This window comes from Melanostigma gelatinosum (assembly GCF_949748355.1).
Source record: "Melanostigma gelatinosum genome assembly, chromosome: 17".
NCBI classification, from domain to species: Eukaryota; Metazoa; Chordata; class Actinopteri; order Perciformes; family Zoarcidae; genus Melanostigma; species Melanostigma gelatinosum.
Window position 1 is genome coordinate 10210342 of NC_136650.1, and position 25249 is coordinate 10235590.

Genomic DNA, 25249 nt, shown 5'->3' on the forward strand with positions numbered 1-25249 from the left:
AGTTAGTATTTTTAATAAAACCTAATTCCATGCCATACTACCTTAATTTCACTTTTCATGAATTATTGCCCAGCATTGGGCTGCATTATAATTTGCCACACTAAATAAATACTAAATTAACTGTTAAAATGATTAAATCCTGCTTCATTTGAGAAGTTATATAAATGTATTCCTGTTCATTGTCAATATGGTCATAATTCTGCACTGCACTTCCCTAAAGTTTTGGAGACAAAAAATGTAAAATAATTGTCAAAGGGATGAAGCACATGCAGAAAAATCCAGACTTTAAATCCCCAGTTTGGTTACTATACTTGCAAAATTCAATTCAATAGCTTCTGTTCATTTGACCCTCACTGGCTGCTAAAGGCCTGCAACTTTCAAACTATGAAAGATAATCAAGCAATGTTACTTCAGTCATTTTTTCTCAGACTCTAGAAAGCTCCTCCAGACCCACAGAAAACATTTGCTGTCCTCCAGCGAATTGACTTTTATATGTTGAATTGTTAGTGTACCCCACTAAAGTGCTGAGTGGGACATCCTCCTCTCTGTCTCCAGCACTTTAAACAAGCTGGGATAGATCATCCGACAATGATTTCAAATATTTGAACAAGCTAAAAAAACATTCAATCAAACATCAGCAAGGACCTTTGCAACAGACATCACCAGCAATGCATCATGAATCATAAATCCCTTTTTCGTTTCATATGAACTGAAGATGAATTCATTCACGAGTATTCAGGTCGGCTCTGTTCTACGACAGTTTGTTTGACATTCTGTCATGCACCGTACATAGTTGATACACACATGCACATGGACGCACACAAAAAACACACACACACACACACACACACTCGAGAGAGAGTGGTGGCCACCTCTCTGTTTACGTCACTGTGCTTCACTCCAAATATTATATCTCTGTTAAAATAAATGCAAAAGACCATCTCTCTCTCTCTCTCTCTCTCTCTCTCTCGCTCTCTCTCTCTCTCTCTCTCTCCCTCCCTCTCTCTCTAACTGTGTGTGTAAATTGAATTCAACGGGTTCACAGGCTGGCAGCTTTGTAAAAACATGTACAGAAACCTCTCTTCTCTAATTGAGTCAGGTATTTACACAGAGACAAACACACTTTTCCCCCCTACAGACCCTTTGAACGTGGGACCACCCCGGAGACAGCTTTAAATAAACGTATTCAAAACCTTGAATGAAATAGTCCATTCCGGTCTCTTCTTCCTTTTGTCTCATAAAGACAAGATAGGGTTCGTTTTTGCAAATCTTTCTTTCTTTTGTATTTACAAATCTCTTACTCAACTGTTATTTCAGATCCTGTTGTTTCCAATCCGACCACACTCTAAAAAGCCCAACTTCAAATTTGTTGTACTAACACCTTTTTTAAAGTTGAGTCAACAAATCCCTTTGGAAAAAGTTGAGCTAACTCAAAATGTCAACTTTACTAATAAGGAGTGCAGTCCACTGAAACTTTTAAGTCGAGAAAACTCAGCATAGTGGTTTGGGCATCTGCTGAGGTAACTAAGGCCACTGTGCATGGGTAGATTTTAGTAAATATATACATGTACATATATGTATGTATGTGTGTATATATATATATATATACTATAATTATATATTTTAAATAATAAAATAAAATAAATAAAACATTATTTTCTTTAGCCCCTGTTAAGATACCATTATGTTTAAATACCTTATTTGTTTAGATTGTATTTGATTGACATTTACTTTTTATACCTAAATCTTATATGTGTAAGAATGTTCATGATCTGCTGAATGTCTGTTGACAATGTTCAATAAAGTTCAATCAAGAAAAAAAAAAAAAAAAAACCGCCACAAATTCAGGAGAAGAAGAAGAAGCAGCAGCAGTAGCAGCAGAAGGAGAAGAAGAAGAGAGGGGAAAAAAACGTCACTGCGCTACACCAGTGCCTTCGGTTAGAGATAACGTTAGCAAGTCCACGCTGGTCCACGTCAGCTCAAGTGTTGCTGCAGCATGCTGTCTACCTTGATCACAAATTAACAAGGTAAGGCTGTGTATGTTCTGGAGTGTGTTTGCTAACGGGCTGGTCAGCGAACATGTTCTTTTTTTAATGCAAAAGTTAACATTAAGAAGTTTACAATGTGACGGACCCCACCCTATTTTTCACGTGTTCATAATGTCATGTGTAATTTAACGATAATGACCCGCGGCTTGCGGTTTTGCATGGTCGAGTGAATTTGCACATATTAAAGTTAACGTCTGTACTAGCTAAAGCTACTACGTTGTATGCACGTGCACAATGTTATAGCGCCGTATGCTAACGTTACATTAGTTGGTTTCTGTTAGCTAGCTGACATGTTGCTGCAAAGTGCTTCGCCGTTCGTTAGTGTTGGTGGCGTTGAAACACGAGGGCTTTAGCATGCTAGTTTAAGTTACTCGCGCGCGTGTACCATTGAGGTGCACTCGATACCTTCCAGGTAATGAAGTAGGCATAAAGCAACACGCCGTTCTTTTGTGCACCCAATTTATTTGTGTTACTCGTAAGACTCCTTGACCTATATGCTTTTCCTTCCCTGATGATACAAAACAAATATGCATGAATACTCATTTAAAAATACTCTGTTGCTTTTCGTGGTCACCCCCTTCCTTCCATCACTCATAGTATTGTTTGTCATTATGATAAAACCATTTTAATGACTTGCAAATAGCTCCTTTACACACTTAAGGTAAACATAGTTAGAGGTTAGTGGAATCATCTTTTACATTCTCAGTTCTCAGTGTACATTTAATAAATCATGGCAAACTCCTTTTCTGTTTTAGTAAAAAATGTACCATTACTCCTTGGCAATAAATATTTCCCATCTTTGAGCAACTTTGAAAATAAGGGGATGTGAAGCTGTTAGGTTTGCATGGAGTTTTGACAACTATGCACATTGTTAACATGTTCTTATCTTTCCTTCATAGGATTTGGATGCAAGTTTTTCCACCCCAGTCAAGATGTCCTCTGAAAGCATTACAGACATTACCAGGCGTGACTCTAACCACTCCCGTGCCTGTATACAGCCTGCACCTGAACTTTCAAGACAACTGGTGCGTTAAAATCCCACCTTTCAAGAGTACATAAACAGTCTGGTAAACCTAAAGTGCAGGTCACATTTTGTTGTGAATTGTGTGACTGTAAGGTCCTCTGTGCTCCAGAAAAATGCATAGGCCATCTCAGGGCTCATTTGAAGCAGCATGTGACTGTTGTCTATTCAAAAACTGTGAATTTACAAGTAATGTCCTTCAGTAGTCATGTAAGCCGGTAACAAATCCGGTAAGTACAAATCTTACAGTGTTAATTATTTTAGATAATCTGTAATATCTCCAACAACTCCAACTGATCTACCAGAAGCAGATGAAGAATTGCCTGCAGAGTGCAATGATCCACAGGCTACTGTTGGTTGTTCTGAAATAGAAAGCAGCATGTATCTAATGCCTTTGGACAATTGTACAATTGAACATAAACTTGCATCATTGTTTCTTTACATGCAAACTGTTTTGTGCAGAGTTCTACAGAATTACTCGAGTGGACCTGAAGAAGATCTTCCTGTCATCATTGGATGCACACTCATCGCAGCTTATTAAGCTGTACAGATCACGCCGCGGAACATTGGAAAGGACATGAGGATCCTTCTAGACACCTTTGATGAACAGGTAATCAATAAGTAGGAAGTGCATGTGGTATAGCAGGGGTCCTCAATTAGATTTGAACTGGGACCAAAAACTGGGGGACAGACGAGGGTCATTTTCACAATTATTTAGTCCGACACAAGACATCAATTATGAAACTATGCAAACCATAACATTGGAGCAGAGCATTTACCATCAGATCACCCTTTAATATTCCAGTTTGTCTTACAAAATAAATATGAAGACACGTTAATGTTCACAGGTGTATTGTATTGTTTGACTTAATTGACATTTCAAATTGGTGATTTCGGAGATGAAAAGCAAGAGAGCGTTACTGTGTTTTCACCCTTAAGCTGTGTCCAAAAACATGATGCCCATATATACAGTGGTAAAATATAGGTTAATTTAGTTAGTGAATACAGCCAACCTGAAATGCATGCGACAATGCTGGAAGCAGTTTGCCAAATGCCTTTGTATTCTATAGTTTGCATTGAATTTTTTTAATTTTAATTATTATGAATATATACATTTTTAATCTTCATTTTGTATCTTTCAGACAACTGATGTGCTTGCCCACAGAAACTCTACAGCTCTATGGGGTCTACCGTTCTTTGATGGCGAAGCCGGACGGCTTTCTGAAGAAATATCTGGTAAGACTAATGTGTCAATGTCATTTAGGTTGCACATTGAGCAAGAAAACACGAATGCAAACTTTCATCAAACCCTCATTTCTACTTCACTGTTACTTTGTTATTCCACCTAAATAGTTTAATAAGTGTAACTTTACAGTTTTTAACATTTCATTTCATGTGATATCGTCAATACTGGCAATATTACTGTAAGATCAAGGTTACATGTGAGTGTGGTGCCTGCATCACATGCATTTTGTAACAGCAATTCTCCTTCAAATTTACTGGTAACATTTATAATTCCAAGCCCAAATTAGTCATGGGTTTTGAGACCTCGTATACAGTGCATTCAGAAAGTATTTAGACCTGTTGAAGATTTGTCTGACTTAAAAATGATGCATGTACATATTTGAGTGTTTTTAATTGTAAAGTCATTCTCTGTCAGTGCATTTTCAAAGTCAAAATACCTTTTTGGTTAGCTAATCTTTTTAAGAAAATAAAACTAAAAAAGTCCCTACACAACATTAGCACCCTTTGCTGCTACATGTCTTTAGAGTAAGAATCTGGCAGATTTGGAGTGATTTTGTCCATTGTTTTATGGCAGATTTGCTCCAGTTCCTTCAGGTTTTTGTTACTTATTGAATCGAAGGAAGCCTGTACAGTGAGCAAATGTTTCCCTGTATTCTGCTCTATCTATTTATTTATTTATTTAATGACAAGACACGACATTCAGAGTATGAATATTTAAATATTAAAATACTATAATACAAATGTGTAGGGGGTGAATATGGTATGAAAGTGGTATATTTTTGTTTTTAAAATCTGCAGAAAATTTACCAACCAAAAATGTATTTTGACTTTTCAAATGTATTGTTACAGAATGGGAACGAAAAAAAAGAGAATTTTAAAGAGGGGGTGAATATTTATGAAAGTCTCTCTATGCTTGTTTTTCTTTAAAATACAGACCCGGAGGAATTTTGCGTCAAGGGAGTTGAACTTGGAATATTCAGTTGTTGAAGATGGCGTTGGGGTGGTCCGCTCAAGTCCAACAACAATAAGCATCGCCCTGGTTATTGAGGAACGGATTGTCCTGGAGGATGTATGCGACTTCCCAACCGCATTTGCCCTTTTGTTTGGGCTCATCCAGGCTCTTAACCTGGACTATCCGAAGGACTTACGGTACACATTTTTTAAGTAATTCAAAAGGTGTTCATGAACCTTGGTACCCAGTGCTCTACCCGGGTTCAGGCCTTAAAGAACAGTTTGCTGAAGTAGCCTGCCATATCTAAACCACGCCTATGGTCTTGACTGGATTTTCATGAGGGACTGAAATGTCACCAACTTGACCAAATGCCGATGGTATGAGTTGACCAAATTGGTCAACACCCTTAAGTGTTAGATGTTTAACAAGTTTATTATTTGTATATACTTTGTATATTACAGCTGAACTATCCACTGCTGGTCCTGCGCTTTAGGTGTATTATAATTTTAGTTTATTGTTGTTACTGCCACATAGCGCCATGCAGACACATATTTGCATTTCTTTTTGTTTTGACTGAGTATTAGGACGGAACTTTAGTATGTGTCTTTGGGTTTAAAATGGCATGAAGTAGAGATTATAAGGATGTTGACCCCCTGCTGTCTACTATTCAAGTGTTGAAATTGAAAGACAATATTGTTTTGCAAGCAAATAACTTATTGTTATTAAACATTTTGTTTTACGATGTTTTTCTTTTCTTTAACGGTGTACATTTCCAATTAATTAAAAATGAAGGCTGTAAAGAAAGAAAAGTTGAGTATACTTAAAAAGGTTAAGCAACCAGCTGCAAAGGCTTTTTTGAGTATGCTCAACTAAGTTGTGTCAACTTAGGATAAGAAGTTAACTCAAAGTGCTATTTTAAGTTTCTCAAACTTATTACTATTCAGACCTACTTATGTACTTAAGTTAACATAACTTAAAATATTGAGTTTGATCCTCACGTCTACTCATGTACTTAAGTAAAGAACACTTGAAATATCAAGTTTGAGAAACTTAAAATAGCACTTTGAGTTAACTTCTTATCCTAAGTTGACACAACTTAGTTGAGCATACTCAAAAAAGCCTTTGCAGCTGGTTGCTTAACCTTTTTAAGTATACTCAACTTTTTTTTTTTTAGAGTGCAGCAGTTGTCTTTAATGTATGCACTTCTATCTATTTTTGCCTGTTTTTCTGACAGTTTCTTGTCGGCCTTTTATGATACTAAGCTCTCTCCCTCCAAATCCGGAGAGGTGGTCAAAATAGAAGGAAAGTACAGGGCAGGAAGACTCTTTTCTACTGCATTCTGTTCTATATTGTGTTTATTCCTTCTGTGCACCATTGTGGGACAGGGGGGTGACATGAGAGGTCCAGCTTCCTGACTGTACACTCTGCTCTGCTGGAGCAATCGTCCCGCCCAGAGAGGTTCACATCCCAACTCTACTCACTCTCTTGTCTACTAGAGAAACTAGAGAACAACGGAGGAAAGAAGGAGTAGAACAGCAACTCTGTAACTTTATCATAATAATATAAACATTAAAATGTTAAGAGGTTTTTGGTGGATCTACTGGACAAGGGCTGTTTCGCTCTCTTTGCCTCCTTTGAAGGTATGTTTCAGAAAAGTATTTTCTAACCGGTTTACTTTTCTCATTCTCCATTAGGGATTGGATGCCTTGAACCATATGGGCTGCACTGATAGGAGGAAACAGCCTCTATTTAAAGCCGTGCTTATAGGTTACATGCAGAGCTTTTCTCTGAATACAGGAGCTTTCAGTCATTAAAGATGACATGAAGTGAATGTTATTGTTCTGTCTAAAACTGTTGGGATTTACATGATTTAAGGTTTAGGTTCAAGCAAGATTTGGAGACTAGATAGTTGAATTGTATATGATCGTAGCTCTTAAAAGCTGAGTGCTGGGTAACAATCATCTGCACTAATATGTTATTGGATGTGAGCATGACATGTAGAAGAAATGGCTGAATCAGGAACCAGATAGCAGTGTGTCGGAATCTTTCTGTCCTTTAGGCCCTCGGCCATGTTTTATCCGGCTGTCTGTATGATGATGAACAGTGGAAAGCCCTTCTTTGGCAGGACGTGTAGGAGCTCATCCATCTCTGGTATTTATAAGGAAAGGAAAGACATTTCTGTGTGTCTGTCAAATAGTACCTTAAACAGGGAAATCCATTTGGTTATCGACCTTGTTTTATATGAAGAAAGAAGTTAGCAAGTCTGGATTGAAAGTGGGAGAAACATTTCTCTCAGGTGTCAAACTGTTGAAGTTTCATTCAAACCCTTCAAATGCTTTTCCTCATTTAAAGTAAACTCGTTTTAAAAACCTAACTTTGAATCAGAGCAGGAGACACACTTCAACAATTAGGCCCGGTAGGCAAGACTCCGCCTGGTTCACCTGCAATCCAACGTAACATAACGATTTGTTGAAATATCTTATTATTACAATATATATGTTATATTTGAAATTAAGACCTGGAAATTTAAGTGGTACTCAGTTCAGTATAATTAAACATATTTTATCACATGGTGCGTAAGCTGCTCATAATGATTCATTTTTTTAATTAAATATCCAACACAACCCGACTGAGACAGCAAAATGTGAATTAGAATCTATACTGTGTGTTTGTTAATTTCACACTCCATTTCTGTCTTACATAACACTTCACATACGAGCTGAACTCACTTTAGATGGAAATCTATGCAGCGACGGATAGAGAGCCAAGAAAACACGCACTGCAGGAGGATCGATGTTGGTTCTTGGCTTTGTAAAGGGTCGTTTCACAAAACGATCAAACCAATCTTTCTAAAGTCACATGTCAACGGATCCATCTTCATCACAAATGAGCACACGCCAACTGCAGATGAAGACCATGTAATAAGTCTGGAAGCCCCAAAAAGGTTTTGGAATTGTGATGTCTTTGTGAAACGATTGTAGTTACAGAGCAAATTTACCGACGCACTGCAGCATATCTGCCTTTTTTTCAGTCGCTTTCCTCTTCAGATGAAAGTTATATTTTCCAGCATTTTATCTCTCCTCACGTCCTCTAAGCCAAACCAGAGTTCCTTGAAAACGATTGGTCTGCTGTTAGCTTGTTGTACAGTTACATTCACCTTAAACCTCTTGAAAGAGAGCAGCATCTGCATGTTGGGGACTTTAAAGCCTCCCCTCTCTTAAACAGGAAGCGTCAAATTTATCAAATTTATGTGGCTCGTTGAAGACAAACTTACATCTCGTGCTCAACACAACCTGTGTCAGCTGTGTATTAAATAGCAGCTCACGCTGACATGGTTCCTATCAATATTGTACACTGTGTTTAACACACGAGGTCACTACTTAGCTTTGTTGAAAGTGTCACATCCTTTTAGAGCGCGTATGAAGATGGATTCAGTCATCTCGACGGTACGAGAGGACATTGTTTATAAGACGGGGATTTCTGAAGTCTCTCCCTCTGGATTAACTCCTGCTGATGTTGACCACTTTCCATCACCAGGGGTCATTACTCCTTCTTTTAGTTTTTAGTACGCGTGTGTCTGCTCACCGAGCTGAAAAATGTTGAGTTGTTCTGAGCCAATGAGAGCACATTTCATCACGTTAGACTGAAGCTGTTTAAGTCTATTAATAATACAATGCGACTGACTCCAGGGTGTAAGTGTGAGGCATCTTTCGCTCACAAACATTATGGGAGTTCCTTTTATGAATTGAAATGACTGCTGGGAGATGGTTATAAGTGGACAGCAACAGCACAAGTGTGGAAACAATCCTAACATGCTTTTAGCCGATAAACAAACCTCGGAGATGAATCAAGTTAATATTTTCACCATAACAGACACAAACGATGCAAAAGTCATGTCATTGCTATAACGACTTGTATAACTGCCAACTGAGAAAAGCTAATATTGACATCAAAGGAATTCAACTCAGTAAACACAACACAAAATTGACCTGCATGCAGATGATGTATCACTATTCTTCCCAAACCTTCCCTTTGTTTCTCAATCACAGCCGCCTCCTCTCAGAATGAATCAGAAAGTGTTGTTTCTTGTCTTTTTCTTCCTTCTCCTGCCACTCAGATCACAAACCCGTCATTCCGTCATCCTTTTCATCCAATGGAGAGCCTTCTTACCAGCATCAGCTCCACCTCCACCACTGCGCACCTCTTGACCCCTGACCCAACTAACTGCAGCGCCTGGGACCAGCGGTGGGGGGCACCTTACCTGCGTAGGTCAGCCCACCTGGACATGCAGCTGTACCAAGACTTCTACGCTGTGTGGGTTTCTCTCATGGTAAGAAAGGATACCGGTTAGCAGGAGAAGTCATGTCCACTTTCCAACCCACAACCGCTGTGAAGAAAAATAAAATGGAGTTTAAAGCCTTTTTTTTCATGATTTATGGCAGGAAACAAGATTTAAAAAAAAAAAAGGTACATTAAGGAGAGAAAAATCGACTCATTTATTAAGTATAGCCACCTTGCTTCACCGGACTCTGTATGAAATCCACAGTTGTATTCAGAGTACTCCGTTCCTCCATGCTGCAGGTGTGTAACGGTCTGATGCTGGTGGTTGGTGTGGTCCTCAACAGTCTGGCTCTCTATGTGTTCTGTGGGGCCTCCACCCACTCCTCAGCCTCTGTGGTTTACACCATAAACCTTGCTGTGGCTGATCTGATGGTGGCACTGTCGTTGCCCTCTCGCATTGCTCTGTACCACAGTGGAGGGAGCTGTAACACAAAGCTGTAACACAAAGTGTTGCTGTTGAAGCCAGATGCTCAGTGATAGCATATAGAAGCATTGTTCACATGAGTTCCTGCCCTGAATATTCCAGCACAGCTGTTAATCATTACTTACTCCTGACATTGTCGCTTTTCCGGCAACAACCGGCTTCATCAATGCAGTAAAACAAGTCAATACAAACGTGAATGAACATATCAGCAGTCTGAATCAAAGAGAATGCTGCTATTTAAAGAAAATGGACTAATATAGTGCCTGAAACCTGCCATCATGTTTGACAAAATCAGTATTTACCACTAGTCCCTCTGTCTGTGTAACATAAAGTCAACCTCCCACTGTGGTTCACATGCATGTGATGCTGAGTCTGTTGTTTCTCTCCTTGTGTTTCAGTGTCCAATGTGTTCATCTTGGCAGCCTTGTACACAGAGAGGCGTCTGGCTGTGGTGAGTGTTGACAATGATTTGCCACATTTCCATACCTGCAGCTACATTTTCCTTTTACTATTTTGGGGACACTGCAAAGTTTTGCCCGATTGTTCGATTCCGTCTGCTTTTGTTAGCGCTGCTGATAAATTCGTGAAACCTTCGACTTCCCCTTTGTTTGGATTCCAAACACCTGACATTGGAATTAGTAGAACTTTGTTCAGGGATTTGGGGAAACGCATTGCTGAGCTAGTTGGATGAACTGTAAAGAGAGTTGAGGTTTGTTTTGAATATTTATCATTGAGGGAACTCCCATCAAGGATGTTTGCCCGAAAGAGGGGGCTTCAGACGTCCTGGAGCCGACTGTAAAGTCAGCGTCGCAGCACCTCGCCTCTTTCTACGTGCTGTTAACTCCGATAACAACACCACTCCTGGTTCAGATTAGATTACATGTGATCTAAAACAATCACGGCCAAAGACTGGGTCAGGACCCACAGGTGGGTCGCAGGATATTTTATTCGGGTCAACCAAATAAATGAGCAACATTTCGTCCTTAGTCCTTTTTATTTTACACGTGTATATGTTGTCAACACCAGCATACAACAAAGCTGCCTCTTCAAATGGCTGGTTTACTGATTCAAGATAATATAAGACGATGTGGAAATGACAGGAAAGATAGTCAGGACGTTCATTTGTTCACAAATCCGCTCTTATCACGATTTTTAGATGGTTTGCTAGTTGTTGTTTTTTAGGTTTATGTTTAGGAAGCACTGACCTAAAACAGCTCGACGGATGCAATATTTTAATGGGTAAAAAGGCTGTTAGATCTCGTGTTGCACAGTGAAAAATCTGTGTTTTTCTGGTTAAAGGAAAAAATAATGAAAGCATATAAACGGTCGGATCAAATGTTTTACGGTGACTCTTTTCTGTTTTCGTTGTATCATTCCCAGGGTACCATTTCCCAAATGACGGGACTGATTCTTCATATTTGTAACCTGACATCCATGTTGATCTTCCCTGCAGCCACTGTACTCACCGTGACCTCCGTGACCCCAGGTACATACTAAATACATGTTCATGAGACAAACATTTAGAATAGGAATTAATGCTTGTGTGTGTTTTGATACGACCACAAAAGATGCATTGGTCTTTTGCATCAGAAATTGCATTTAAATCATCACTGATGTCAAAAGTTATAATTGAAAAAAACTATTTGGCCAACAACAGTTTTTACCTTCCTGTCTATGTACACCCACACACCAGAGTGCTCCTTTCATCTTATTTATTGCTCTTAGTCAATGACCCTGTGTGTGTGTGTGTGTGTGTGTGTGTGTGTGTGTGTGTGTGTGTGTGTGTGTGTGTGTGTGTGTGTGTGTGTGTGTGTGTGTGTGTGTCAGTGGGTGGCGTGCTCTCGTTGGCAACCTACACGGTGCTGTTTCTCAAGCTGTACTCCTACCAAGACACCAACAGGTGGTGTCGAGAAATCAGACAAGCAAAAGCCAAGAGACTAACACGATCGTACTCATGTAAGTATATCCACACACACACACACACACACACACACACACACACACACACACACACACACACACACACACACACACACACACACACTGTTGAAGAAACGTTATCTCGAGTGTGAGTAGGCACACGTGCAGAGGGCAGAGGGGCTCTTGAGCAGGGCACTTAAGAGCAGTGTAGCGGCCAACAGATCAGACTGACAGTCAAACTAACTTGGCTAAAGAAATTTGATTCAAACACACAAATATCAGCGCACACTTTACAGGATTGTACTGTTCTTTTAGTTTAGTACTGTGCTGCTACTGCCATTTAGTGGTGACAAGACGAACTGCAGCTTTTGGCTACCACCGTCATGCACACGGACAGAGATTAAAGTTGTGTGTTTTTGAAGCTATTTTAATCCTAAACGCTACTTTATCTCCTCACTGGGATAAACGGACTACACACACAGAGACATCCTTAACATCCAACATGATTGTCTGTTGTATTTATAATGTAGTTTGATGGGTTGTTGTAGAACCACTTGGGTATGGTAGTCGATGAAATGAGCTGGCGAGACTTAAAGTACCAATTACTTACCATCTCCATTGTCGTGTGTGCGCTTCAGGTCCGTCCGTGGCACAATCGAATGGTTCAGCAGTTCATCCTCCTGTCTCCTATCCGGGCAACCTCACCCACAGAGGTAACCACGATGTCTCGGTAGACTGCACAGTTTTTAAAACGATAACGATGAACAATCCTAAATGAACCTTTTGTTTCTTTTTGTTGTCTTTAGACATGTACTACTTTGTCTGTGCTCCAACTCTCTGCTACGAGCTGAACTTCCCACGGTCACCTCGAATACGCAAAAGGTTCCTGATGAGAAGACTTTTTGAAATGGTGAGAGGGAACACGAACGAACACACATTTAACTTGTATGCTCTTGGTGTCAACTGAGACGCTGGAAAATGAAATGGGAATATGCATGTTTTCATTTTGACTCGCTCTTTCTTAGCTCTTCTTCATGCAGTTATTGGTGGGATTGATACAGCAGGTATGTTGAACATTAACACACAGACAATATACTCTTGTCTGCACACACACACACACACACACACACACACATTGAAACACAAGGTTCAACAGAAAGTCGTGGAAATATTTGCCTATTAAATCAAAGCAATTTTCATTTGTGTCTTCCAGTGGATGGTTCCCACCATACAGAACTCAATGAAACCATTCCAGGTGTGTACACACACACACACACACACACACACGACTGCACTTCATTGTGTATGACGATAAGGGGATCTCAGGATGCAAGAAGCCAGTGATCGTTGCCCCTTTGTCTTGACGTTGTCAATAAGAAAGTTGTCATTGTGTCTCTTACAGGAAATGGACTTTTCTAGGATGGTGGAGCGCCTCCTAAAGTTAGCTGTGAGTATCATGAGGTTCTGTAGTTACACTGGACACACAATTGTATCCTGTCATAACCCTATAATGAAAAAAACACCACTTTTACCACTTAACTGTCTCACATGTGTATTAGAGGAGAGGTAGCCACATCGCAACCATGGTGTGACCTAAACCATCGAGACACTTCTCCTAACATCTCCCGTGACCCTCTTCTTCTCCTCCTCTTCCTCTCCCAGGTCCCTAACCATCTGATATGGTTAATATTCTTCTATTGGTTTTTCCACTCTACTATGAACTTTGTGGCAGAGCTGATGCAGTTTGGAGACAGAGAGTTCTACAAAGACTGGTGGTGAGTTGAAGGAACGTCAACATCACCCATGATTACGTGCGCACACAAATACAGTGTGCACACCTGTAAAGAAACGCCGTCACATTTTCAACATGTTGAGCCATTTGATCACGAGGGTAAAGCAGCAAGTTCACGTATCGTCAGCTGTGATTCCTCTAAATTGAAGTGGATCATGTGTCACACGTCACAGGAATGAAAGCGTATTCATTAAACTATGTCGTCATCATTCAGAACAACCAATTATCTTGGAAGTCCAATTCTCAAACTGCAATTGTTGTTCATTTCAGGAACTCTGAGTCCGTCACATATTTCTGGTCCAACTGGAATATTCCGGTTCACAAGTGGTGTCTGAGGTGAGCACCAAACTTTTACTCATTCGGCGTTGAAACCGTGTCGGCTTCAGGTTCTCTTTGTGAAATAAAATCCAAAAGAAATCAAGTTGTGGGCCGCCATTTATTTGGGGTTTTTTTCCGCCACATTCTAGAGACCAGTGTGATTTGTCGAGTGCCTAATCGTTGTGTGTGTGTGTGTGTGTTACAGACACTTCTATAAGCCAGTGTTGAGGAAGGGAGTCAACAAGTTTCTGGCTCAAATTGCAGTCTTCCTGATATCTGCCTTCTTCCACGAGGTAAAGTCTACATATCTGCTACTTCAACTTCAAATCCTGTGCAGGTTTTACTTCATGTCTGTACATGAAGCGGCCTGTTGTGGACGGTTGTTAGCTGACAGTTGTGAGGTGCTGGCTTGCAGGAAGTAGACGGCTAAATCATAAATGTGCCGAAATAAAAAGATTTTTAGAAAAAAAAGTTCTGTGTCTGATATTTGTATTTCTCTCCTCAGTACCTGGTGAGTATTCCTCTGAAGATGTTTAGACTGTGGGCCTTTATGGGAATGATGGCTCAGGTAAGGAGCTTTCAACCCTCCATCTTTCTCTCCTCTGCTGTAGGCAAACACACTTTCTGACCTCTGACCTTTCATCCCTTCAGGTTCCTCTGGCTTGGTTCGTGGGTCGTTTCCTGACTGGAAACTATGGCAATGCTGCGGTGTGGATCTCGCTCATCATTGGCCAGCCTGTCGCCGTGTTGATGTACGTCCATGACTACTATGTCATTCATCATGGGACCACGACATAGTGCCGCGCATTCACACAGTCACACGCACACACAAGTCATGTTGTAAACACGCACCGCAGCCTGCTGGACAACTCAATGACTGACTGGCGAGCAAGTTAAGGTGACTTTAATAAAAAGCCCTGTGTTTATGAACCGGTCGGTGAAAAGCAGCAACAGGAAAATAGTTTTTGACTTCTTGAATTTTGCACCAAAGAGAAATGAACCACAGTATGCCAGGAAATGATTCGAACAACAAGAGAAGTGTTTGCTTCGAAGCAGCATTCCACTTTAGTTGGGCAAACATACTTTTGTGGTCAGCCTCATGTATTGACCTCGGCATACGCAGACACCCCCCGCTCTTAATATCTGTCTCCAGCATTGGACTTTTCAACTTTAAATAATCCTGGGCCCAAAGTGAAATAGCACTTGGATTTCTATTTGAATTAAAAAAAAAGTAAATGTGCGGGTTGATGATTCATGAGGTCGAACTAAGATTAGTGGCAATTTCTTTAACTTTAAAAGTGGAAACTCTTCTTGTAACCAAGCACTCCTCGAGTTTTGGAAAATGTGTGCACATCTGTGAACCACTGCCAAGCGAGCACAGGAGGGACGAGGGTCCTGCCACCACGGAGCTGATGTGAATATGTCGTTTCAATATCGGTGGTTGAGAAGCCACTTCTTTTCTTGTGTCCAAAAGGGCAACAGAGGAATGATGAAGCCAAATACACAGATTGATGCAGTGCAGTAGTTGAGTATCACGGGAATGTGTAACACAAGGACTTGTAAAACAAGAACGATTAAAGACAAGAAACTGAAGGAAAAGATGCTAAAAAAGTGAAGTTTTTGTGACCTTTATTTGTAAAGTTGTGGACCTGCAGGCAGCCTCTCTTCTGTCTCAAACAACATCAATGCAAGCCCCGAGTGTAATGGTACATGCTACACGCGTGTCATTTGTTATGGCACTTGTGTTGCATTTGACTTGTCAGATGGTTTATTTTGTACTTGTATCATTTTATTTGTCGGTGTGAGTGTCTTTATTTATGTTGTGCCAAATTATAATTTGTTTTGTCTTAAATCAATTATTTAATGCAATAGTTGATTTACTGATTTGTACCAATGAATGTTTTTGCACTTTAATTAAAGAATTGCATGCTGTTGACTAAAGCAATAGATTAGAATATTTTTTTTAAAGTAATGTCAATCATGCAAGGAAGGTATGTTTTGTTGAAATAATTTGTATGTTTTGTGACTTGCTTGTTGACCTATAAGTTTGGCTTACTGTTATGGTTTTTTCTTTGCAGAGGTAATGAGAGCTTCAAACAGTATTTAAATTCTAAAGACTCTATTTCTTGGTTTGACCTGATTTAAAAGTTGCCAAACAGGATATCACCATATAAAAGTGAGATACTGTGTCATTTTACTTTTCTATGTTGTGAACTGCTTTCCAAATGCAGAGTGACAGTTGACTGATCATGATGACTCTGTTCTTTCCTCATTGAGCACATTTCAGGTTAATACTGTAACACCATTCATCAAGAATACTGTGTTGGCATTCCTTAATGAAATTGAAGTGCCTACTGTAAAAATAAATTGAATTCTAAATGTTTTGAGTATATTTTCAGATATAAAATCAGTCGGTATCAGAACATACTGGACACATTCAATGGTAGACACAACCATGGTGACACAACTCAAATAACATTATTTTCATTTGTATGAATCTGAGTTATATTGCCTCAATTAAGTTTACTTTTATTTCTGTCTTTATGTTGTGAGATTTCTTGAAAAAGTAAAATAAAGTGAGTTTAACACGAGAAGCTTCAGATGAGACCGTCAGAGTTCTTCTGAGGATTTGTTGCATCTCCCAGTTCGTCTCTTTGTAGCACTTGCTGTTTCCACATTACTACTGCGCTGTCTGCTCTTGGAATGGTATGTAATGCTGACGATGCATCTTTAAGTTGAATTGTTTTATATGACGAATGGACCCGTCTATTGAGCCTTCATTTTATTAGAGGTTAACAGTGGCGTATCCTAAATTTACTGGTTATGATCTTTTCTAGCGCATGTAACATGGCTGCTGTAGAATGCGTGGCACAAACTATTGTTCCTAAAAAACTGATATCATCTTTAAACTATTACAGTTAGCATTGAAAACTTTGAGGGCAGATAATAGTCCATAAAAAAACTTTATTTTGCAGAAAGCAACAGAAGACGGCACTCAAAATTTACAAATCACAAAGTCACACTAATAAACACAGAAAATAATACAGCTGAACTCCATGACAGGTCTGGTGGAATAGAGTAGGACCAGCATCTCTACTGCTGCAAGAAACAAACACACACACAAACAAGTGTCAGACAAACTTCTAAAGATCCATAAGTAGCATCACTGTGATGTGTATTCTATATATTACTTCAATAACAGTGTAACATTTCCACAGTAGCAGCAACACAGCAACCGAGGTGTTTACGTTCATTTGTTGTATAACTTGATCATTATATTTTTGAAGTCAATGAGAATTGAGAAATACTAAACTTCTTTATAAAAAGTGTTTATTAGTGTAAGTTTAGCATGAATGAATGTCACATTTTGCATTTGTGTGTTTGCAGGTTGATATAACCTTTTCAAAGGAAAGCATTTCATAATCTCACACACATTGTATTCTGCTTTAAAGCCATTATTTGCCACACCGCATTTACAGTATTAGCGCACAGTGGATCCTGAAATTAGCACCCTAACGTACTGAATTGAGGATTGATGTTGAATCTGGAATCGTTTTGAATCGTGACCCGAAGAATAGAAATTGAATTGAATCATGAGATACCAAAAGATTCATTCCCCTATTAATTGTGCGGTTATATGCTGTGTGTGTGTGTGTGTGTGTGTGTGTGTGACGTTTCACCTTAGCTTTCTGGTTCTGGACAGGCAGGTAGAGTTTAAACTCATCAGGGAGCTCGTCGTCCGAGTACAGTCGGTCTGAGAAATAAACTCTGCGTATTCTACAGTTGGCGTGGATCTGAGAGGAAAACGATTCAGAAGTTAGCATCAGAAATGAGGAGCTACAGTCACACAAGTGCATCTGGAGACGGCTGGTTCCTCGTCCGTGTCCGTGCACTAACCTGTACACGCAGCGTCTTGATGTAGTTTGTCCCGTAGGCCCTCCTGGTGTAGTCCGCCAGGTTAAACTGGATTTGGTTCCAGCCATCGGCCGGACTCATAGGCATGGTGCAGCTGAACGGATTCACTCGTGTCCTGCTTGCGCAGGTGCTTGCCCGAAACCGCCGGCGAACGTTTTTATCATCTAACACCTAAACGTTTTTTGTTTTTTTCAAAGATGGGAAGGAAGCATGAATCTGGTGACTTCAAGGAACAAACCCATATGCGTCACAGATTTGTTTGTTCTGACACCAAGACATGGAAGTCGTCTGCATCTGCAGGAATGCCTACCCTACCTGGACTTCAAAGGCGAAATACTTCTCGATATTCTTGATTATCATAACAAGAAAAGGACGCTTGATGCCCAATGTCTTCTTGGGGTCTGCGGGACACGTTATATACGTGGTACTGCAGGGAGTAGATGAAACAGAAAGACAAGGGAGATGAAGGAGGGTGACGCGTGCTTGTAATAGGTTGAGCCGAGCTGAAGAATCAGTTAAACGTAAACTCACCTGACGTTTGCCCCCTCCACCTCCAACACCGGGGAGTCGATGTCATTGTCCGTGATTCTCTTGATGTGACCATTCTTCACCTGTGAACACACAGAAATATCATGAGCTTTAACTTACATGGAGAAAGCTGTATCTCACTGGTAAAGGAGCTGTGGCAGAACCCCATTGAGTTTGTGTCCTTTTGTTTTTATTTGTCGTCTTTTTGGAAAAACAGCTCACACCATAAGCCTGTATTGATTTGAAATTGAGTTAAGCTCAATGTGCTCTACAAAAAAGCCTCTTGGACCAACATTTCCATGTTTCATCAGCACCACAAGTCCGTAAAATCATTGAAAATCATCATCGTAATAACTAAACAGGGAATTCATGCGTTTATACTTTTTTGCTGAAGCAGATTAACCCCACCTATCACATGTTCAATGGAAGCTTCATATGAAACGTTCCCTAACAGAAGCTCACTCGGTGTTTCAACACTGCATCCAAAGCACACTTGTTGATAAAATTAGCTTATATGCAGCTTTAAGTAGCAGCTAGCTTATATACAGTTTAATTAGCAGCTAGCTTATACACAGCTTAATCAGCCACTAGCTTATATATAGCTTTAATTAATCACTATCTTATTTGCAGTTTTGATAACCATTAGCTTATGCAGCTCTATTAACCACTCATACAATACACACAGTACACGCTAGGGCCAGGGAGAAGCAGGAGGAAGACTACTGATTTAACTGCGCCACAAGGAACAGGCCGCCATCTTCAGATAGATAAGGAAGGAACAATAGACAGTGAGATACAGGGACAACGCCCCAGCAGAGCACACTTTTCCCTGGTCCTCTCTCATTCAACATCTCACACACACTGACAGAAGAAAACGCCTTCTGGGAGGGGCCAATGTGAACGGACGTTCAAGGCCTCCACCCAGGTGTCATACACGTACAAACGTGCCACGCCTGCATCTTTGAAATTAACCAATGGGCTTCCATAGTGTGGCGATAGGTGGAGGAACTGTTTTAGAGCGCACAACAACGCCACCCTAGGAGTTGCACCTAGAGATTCACTTTCCCCTGATCTGTATCAGGGTCCCAAAGACACTCAGGTTCATTATACAGATGAGCAGGAGACGTGGTTCCAATACAATGGTCCTGCTAACAACAGCACAAGACAGGGGCGCAGTGCTGATAACAGCAGCGTCAGACTCTGTAGGCGACACAGCGCCGGTCAAAGTACACCAATCCCGTAGGCCAACGCAGTTAGTTGAACCAAGGCCATAGACAAAACACCGGTACACAAAACAGCAGCGTCCTTAATTTACGCAGGGTTAGCTGTAGCCGCAGCTCTGGCGGCGTTCCGCTTGAACCCAACCAAAAGTCCCCTGTAATACGGGATAGCAAAAAATGAATAAAAGGATAATTAACACAAAGTATATAAACTAACAGAATAAAATCACCTTACCGATCAGGCAATGTGCGTCGGCTCCAGAAGGGGGGGGAGGAGGGCATGTAGCGTAGCTACCGGAAGCTATACAAGCAAAGCACTGTCACTAACAGAACACGAGTATATTTAAATCAGGACCCAATCGTGACTCACCGACAGCTCCGCAGGTGAATCACCTGTGCAGGACGAGGGGAGCCCCAGAGATAGTCTGCACAGCGGCGGATGTCCAGCAAACCGGAAGCGGGACACGCGTTTGACGTCAGGAGGGAGCAGAGGGGATCCCTGGCGCATTTATGCAATGCCCGCCCACTGCGATTGGCCCGGTAATTAAAGGGACACCGATGCTCCCTTCTGCTACATTCTACCCCTCCTTCTTGCATCGCCGCCCCGACGATGGAACAGACAAGACTAAACTTGGTTTGAACTAACTCCAGGGCCTGAACACAGCAAGCATTGCATTAGACACCGGACCAGGGGGAGTTGCAGGCCTGTCTGTGATTCTCTCCACTGATCTGGGAAGATGGTGCACATTAGAATGCTGACCAGCAGTTGACCGTATGGTCCGACATACGGCCACATCACCACCATCATGTGGACTGGATAGTGGGCCAGCCCAGGAGGCAGATGGTTTATTCGTCCTCACGATAGCGGGAGCCACTACGGGGTCTGGCACAGCGGACACCGGGTCGAATGGTGGGGGTAGCAGCCCCAAGGTGGTTGGTGTCGCTGCAGTTGGTCTAGCAGATGTCAAGATAGGGGTTGCTCGAAGACATTCCTGCTGCTGCAGCATCAACAGATCACCATCGGATGAGGACTCGTCCTCAGAGAGTGGCACGTCCATGGAACATGGGCTACTGGTGGAGCCACGACCTGGGGAGTCAGCTCCAACCACGGCTTTTAGCCGGTTCCGATGGACTTGCTTGATCTTACTGTGGTCATCCACCGGTGCAATGGTGTAAACTGGGCCACCATCCTTAGGTGCCTTCAGGACTCTATGCACCACAGGACACCACAGATCCTGGATTTTATGACGTCCCCTCACACTAAAATCCCTCAATAATACCAATTGACCTTTCCTCAAAGGCGCAATTCGAACATGCTGGTCATAGTTTCTTTTGCGACGCTCGGCCGCCAACCTCAACCTCTCCCTAACTCCCTCAAAGGCTACCTGCAGCCGAGTCCGGTGCTCCTGGATCCACTCGTGGACGTTTCCCTCCACCGGATCCTGAACTCTGCCCAGCAGGAAATCGACCGGCAGCCTGGGTTCTTGACCAAACATGAGGAAGAAGGGGGATTCACCAGTGGCCTGATGGGGAGTGGTGTTATAACAGTATAGGACCTGTGGCAGGCAAGAATTCCAATCTCTCTTTCGAGAGACAGGTAGTGTGCGCAGCAAGTTGTGGAGAGTTCTATTGAACCGCTCACATTGCCCATTACCGGCCGGATGGTAGGCGGTGGTGCGAGATTTTCCAATGCCGTAAAGACCACACAGCTGCTGGATCAGGGAACTTTCAAAGTTGCGGCCCTGGTCTGAGTGTATACGGGCAGGAACACCAAACTTGAAAAACCACTCTGCGACCAAAACCTGTGCCACTGTAGAGGCACGTTGATCACGGGTGGGAATAGCCAGTGTATATTTACTGAAAACATCTGTCATCACCAGAACATTTTCCAATCCATTATGGGCAGGTTCCAACACAGTATAGTCAATGGCTACAATCTCATTAGGACGGGAAGCCAATAAATGCCCCAAGTAGCTACGAGTAGCTGGCTGGGTGTCTTTGGCCACTTGGCATCTTTCACAGGTCTGACACCAGTCTGCCACCTCAGAAGACATACCTGGCCAGTAGCAGCGAGCTCGCAAGAGCTCCAACGTTCTCTCCACACCTTGATGACCGTGCTCCTGATGAACCCCTGTTAGAACCTCGTTCTTTAAGACAGCCGGCAGCAGCAGTTGGAACGTTGCTGCTGCACCATCAGGGCGGAAGATCCGACGACAAAGGACCCCGTTCTGATCAACCAGGCGGTCCCATTGTCGGAGCAGCACCAAGGCGGGCTGAGATAAATGTTTCCGCTCCTCATGGTTAGGATGCTGCTTCTGTCTCCAGAACAACGAGACTGCCTGGATAACTGGGTCAGCCTGCTGGAGAGAACAGATGTCAGACAGTGTGCGATTAGGCAAGACCGTGACCGCAGCCTGGGTTGCCTCAATCTTCCCCAACTGCAATGCTCGCTGTAACGGTTCCGGAAGCAAGGTGCCAGGGACCATGGCTTCCATGTGCTGCTCACCTGGTGGATGCTGCCGGGAAAGGGCGTCAGCGTTCCGATTGCTTTTCCCTGACCTGTACTTTAACTCAAAGTCAAAGGATGCAAGTTGGGCCGCCCACCGCTGTTCGGTCGCACCCAGTTTAGCAGACGACAAGTGGCTCAATGGATTGTTGTCGGTGTAAACAAGGCACTTTTGGCCCAGCAAATACTCCCTGAATTTCTCGGTCATGGCCCACTTAAGGGCCAAGAACTCGAGTTTCATCGAGCTATAGTTCGACATATTGCGCTCAGTGGGTCTCAGACCTCGACTGGCGTATGCTATCGGTCTAACTTTACCTCCGTGCTCCTGTGAGAGCACCGCGCCTAGCCCACCAAAACTTGCGTCCACCTCCAGAATGAAGGGCAAGGAGAAGTCAGCATAGGCCAGGACAGGTGCAGTGGTGAGTTTGGCTTTTAACGCACCAAAGCTACGCTGGCACTCCTCTGTCCACTTCTCAAGAACGTCTGACCCTGCCCTCCTTCTGGCCTTGGTGCCTCCTAGCTCGGCTACCAGCTTATGGAGAGGGGCTGCCAGCTTGGCAAAGCCCTCCACAAAGCGACGATAATAGCTGGCAAACCCCAGAAAAGACCGCAGCTCGGCTACTGTAGAAGGCGGCTGCCAGTTAGCCACCACCTCGATCTTGCTCGGATCGGTGGAGACACCCTTGTCCGAGATGACATGACCCAAGTAATGCACTTCCTGCTGGAAAAATGCACATTTGGAGAGTTTCGCCTTAAGACCCTCCTGCTGAAGCCGACCCAGCACCACCTCCAGTCTCTCCAGATGCTGTTCTACTGAGGAAGAGAAAACCACAATGTCGTCAAGGTAGAGAAGTAGTGACTGGCACTGTTGGTCCCCGAATAGGCGCTGCATTAACCTCTGGAAGGTGCTGGGGGCGTTGCAGAGCCCAAAGGGCATGCGGTTCCACTCAAACAAACCAAATGGGGTGCAAAATGCTGTCTTGGATCTGTCTTTCTCAGCCATTGGGACCTGGTTGTACCCACTGGCCAGATCCATGGTGGAAAACCAGCGAGCACCTGTCAGTGAATCCAGGGATTCCTCGATACGCGGTAAAGGAAACGCATCCTTTCTGGTCTTGCTGTTAAGTTGGCGGTAGTCAACGCACAGGCGCAGACTACCATCCTTCTTCCTTACCAGAACGATGGGGGAAGCATAGGGACTGCTACTCTCCCTGATTACCTGCGTTTCCAGTAGCTGATTGATGTGCTCTTTTACTACCTCGTACTCTGATGGAGGGATACGCCTGTAGCGTTGTCTTACAGGGATGTCATCCAAGAGCGGAATATCATGCGCCATCAAGTTGGTACAACCCAAATCCCCCTCGTAAGCAGAGAATACTGAGGAGTACTTCCCAAGAAGGGACCTCACCTGATCCTTCTCTTCAGCGGACAGTGAAGACAGGTCAATGGCCTCCAGCTGTTCATCCACCGTTGGACCAACAGACTGAGATGCCACTGTGGCTACACTAGATGACCTCTCTGTAACTCCTGTGGGCAGACTGACAACATTCACAGTATCCAAGGTGCCCACAATTGTGCGGGGATAAAGCAACACATCAGTGGAGCCTACATTAACAATCGGTATGTAGGCTGTGCCCCCTATCACACCGACCAGGGCAGGTGATGCAAGCAATCCAGCAGGTAAGCCAGTGTCAGAGGGCTCGAACAACACAGTGGCACCAGAGTACTGCTCAGCACATGTAGCCGCCACTACCTGCATCATGCCACCTGGGATACGACAAGCCTTCTTACCCCGGATCTTCACTTTTCCTGCAGCGCCCAACGGGGCCTGCACACTGGCACGATGGCACTTTTGCAGCGCCTGCACGAGAGACTCTGGTGCCCCAGATACTGGGGGAAAGTCAAACAAAGCTTGGCCATACTGGCCAAAGAGCTCTCTGTAGCACCTGCGAATCACATTCATCCCCAACACACCAGACACCGAACGGGACAAATCACCCGGGGGGTCCTTTACGACTAACACCCCACAGCGTGGCATCAATTTGTCACACAGCCCCACATCTAGCTCCAGGTAGCCAATGTAGGGAATGGGCAACCCATTAGCGGCTCTAAGCTCCAGCCAGTGACAAGATTGGAGTCGTTCTTGACCCCACGGCTCGAAGTGCTGGAGGAAGAAGCTCTCTGTGACAGTAGACACCATGGATCCTGTATCCACCAAGCAAGGCACCTTAATTCCACCCATGTCCACATCAACATGTGGACACGAGGACATCAACTTTGAGGCGTCCGCCGCACCACACAAAACAAACCCGGAGCCAGCCGAGGGCCCAACCGAACTGTGGCTCTGCAGTCCGGTGGGTGCTAGTTTTCCGAAGCCTGAGCTGAATAGGGCTGCCTACCAGATGGTGGCGGGGCCTGCGAGGATGGAGGGTGGGGAGGGATGCGAAACCCGTCGCACTCTCTGGCAAAGTGACCAGGCTGTTGACAGCGCCTGCATATGATGGGGCCCTGACGAGGTGCACGATTACGCGGTTGGGAGTTCTGTAACAGAGCAATGCTTTGAGTAAGTTGATCTAGCTGTTGTTGCTGCTTCTTCAACATTTCAAGCATCTCTGGCAGCTGGGGTGAGTTAACCATCCCCGGAGAACCACCATGAATGCCGTACTGTGTACCTACCAAGGACAGAGGGAACAGAGTGACTTCGGCCTCTCATGCTACCTGGCAAACCCTCCTGTTCCCACCTAATTGCCTCCCCCCTGACGTCAAGCAAAGTTGCGGTCGGCTTCCCACGGACAAACTGTTTTAGGCCACGGCGGAGTGCACCATCTAGAACGTGCTCCACAAATTGGTCTCGCAACAACACTTCAGCATTTAGCATCTCGCTAGGCGCGCGCTGTTTTACAGCCTCCATACTGCTCATCAAGGCGAGGGAGAACTCTTGTAGGGTCTCGCCATCTTGTTGTCGTCTAGAAAAGAAGGCCTCCTGTAAGGCTACATATGACTCGAAGCACCCGTACAC

At 43.1% G+C, this 25249-nt stretch overlaps 2 protein-coding genes and 1 long non-coding RNA gene across 3 annotated transcripts in view; 2 read left to right on the forward strand and 1 right to left on the reverse strand.

The window, feature by feature from the left end:
• The first annotated feature begins 1881 nt into the window (after positions 1-1881).
• Positions 1882-6006, forward strand: LOC306791452. The gene is made up of 5 exons (XR_013772748.1): positions 1882-2027; positions 2948-3073; positions 3532-3679; positions 4212-4305; positions 5249-6006. It is a non-coding gene; the product is annotated as an uncharacterized lncRNA (long non-coding RNA).
• A 2685-nt stretch (positions 6007-8691) lies between these two features.
• On the forward strand, positions 8692-15834 carry LOC306791139 (diacylglycerol O-acyltransferase 1-like; the record flags this gene model as incomplete). The annotated part of the gene is made up of 16 exons (XM_079287765.1): positions 8692-8712; positions 9384-9596; positions 9848-10031; positions 10430-10482; positions 11412-11517; positions 11859-11987; positions 12590-12664; positions 12758-12861; positions 12977-13015; positions 13165-13206; positions 13354-13398; positions 13614-13726; positions 14014-14079; positions 14267-14354; positions 14567-14629; positions 14713-15834. The coding sequence occupies 16 exons, from the start codon at positions 8692-8694 to the stop codon at positions 14857-14859; spliced, it is 1488 nt and encodes a 495-aa protein (XP_079143891.1). The 3' UTR covers positions 14860-15834.
• A 1320-nt stretch (positions 15835-17154) lies between these two features.
• LOC306791140 (cilia- and flagella-associated protein 20-like) overlaps positions 17155-25249 on the reverse strand; it is a gene marked incomplete at both ends in the record, with an annotated part of 13991 nt that continues 5896 nt past the window's right edge. Inside the window, 5 exons of the mRNA XM_079287766.1 lie at positions 17155-17160; positions 17742-17855; positions 17959-18147; positions 18292-18403; positions 18508-18587. Of these exons, the coding sequence (XP_079143892.1) occupies positions 17155-17160; positions 17742-17855; positions 17959-18147; positions 18292-18403; positions 18508-18587 (501 nt within the window). The remainder of the gene's footprint in view (positions 17161-17741; positions 17856-17958; positions 18148-18291; positions 18404-18507; positions 18588-25249) is intronic.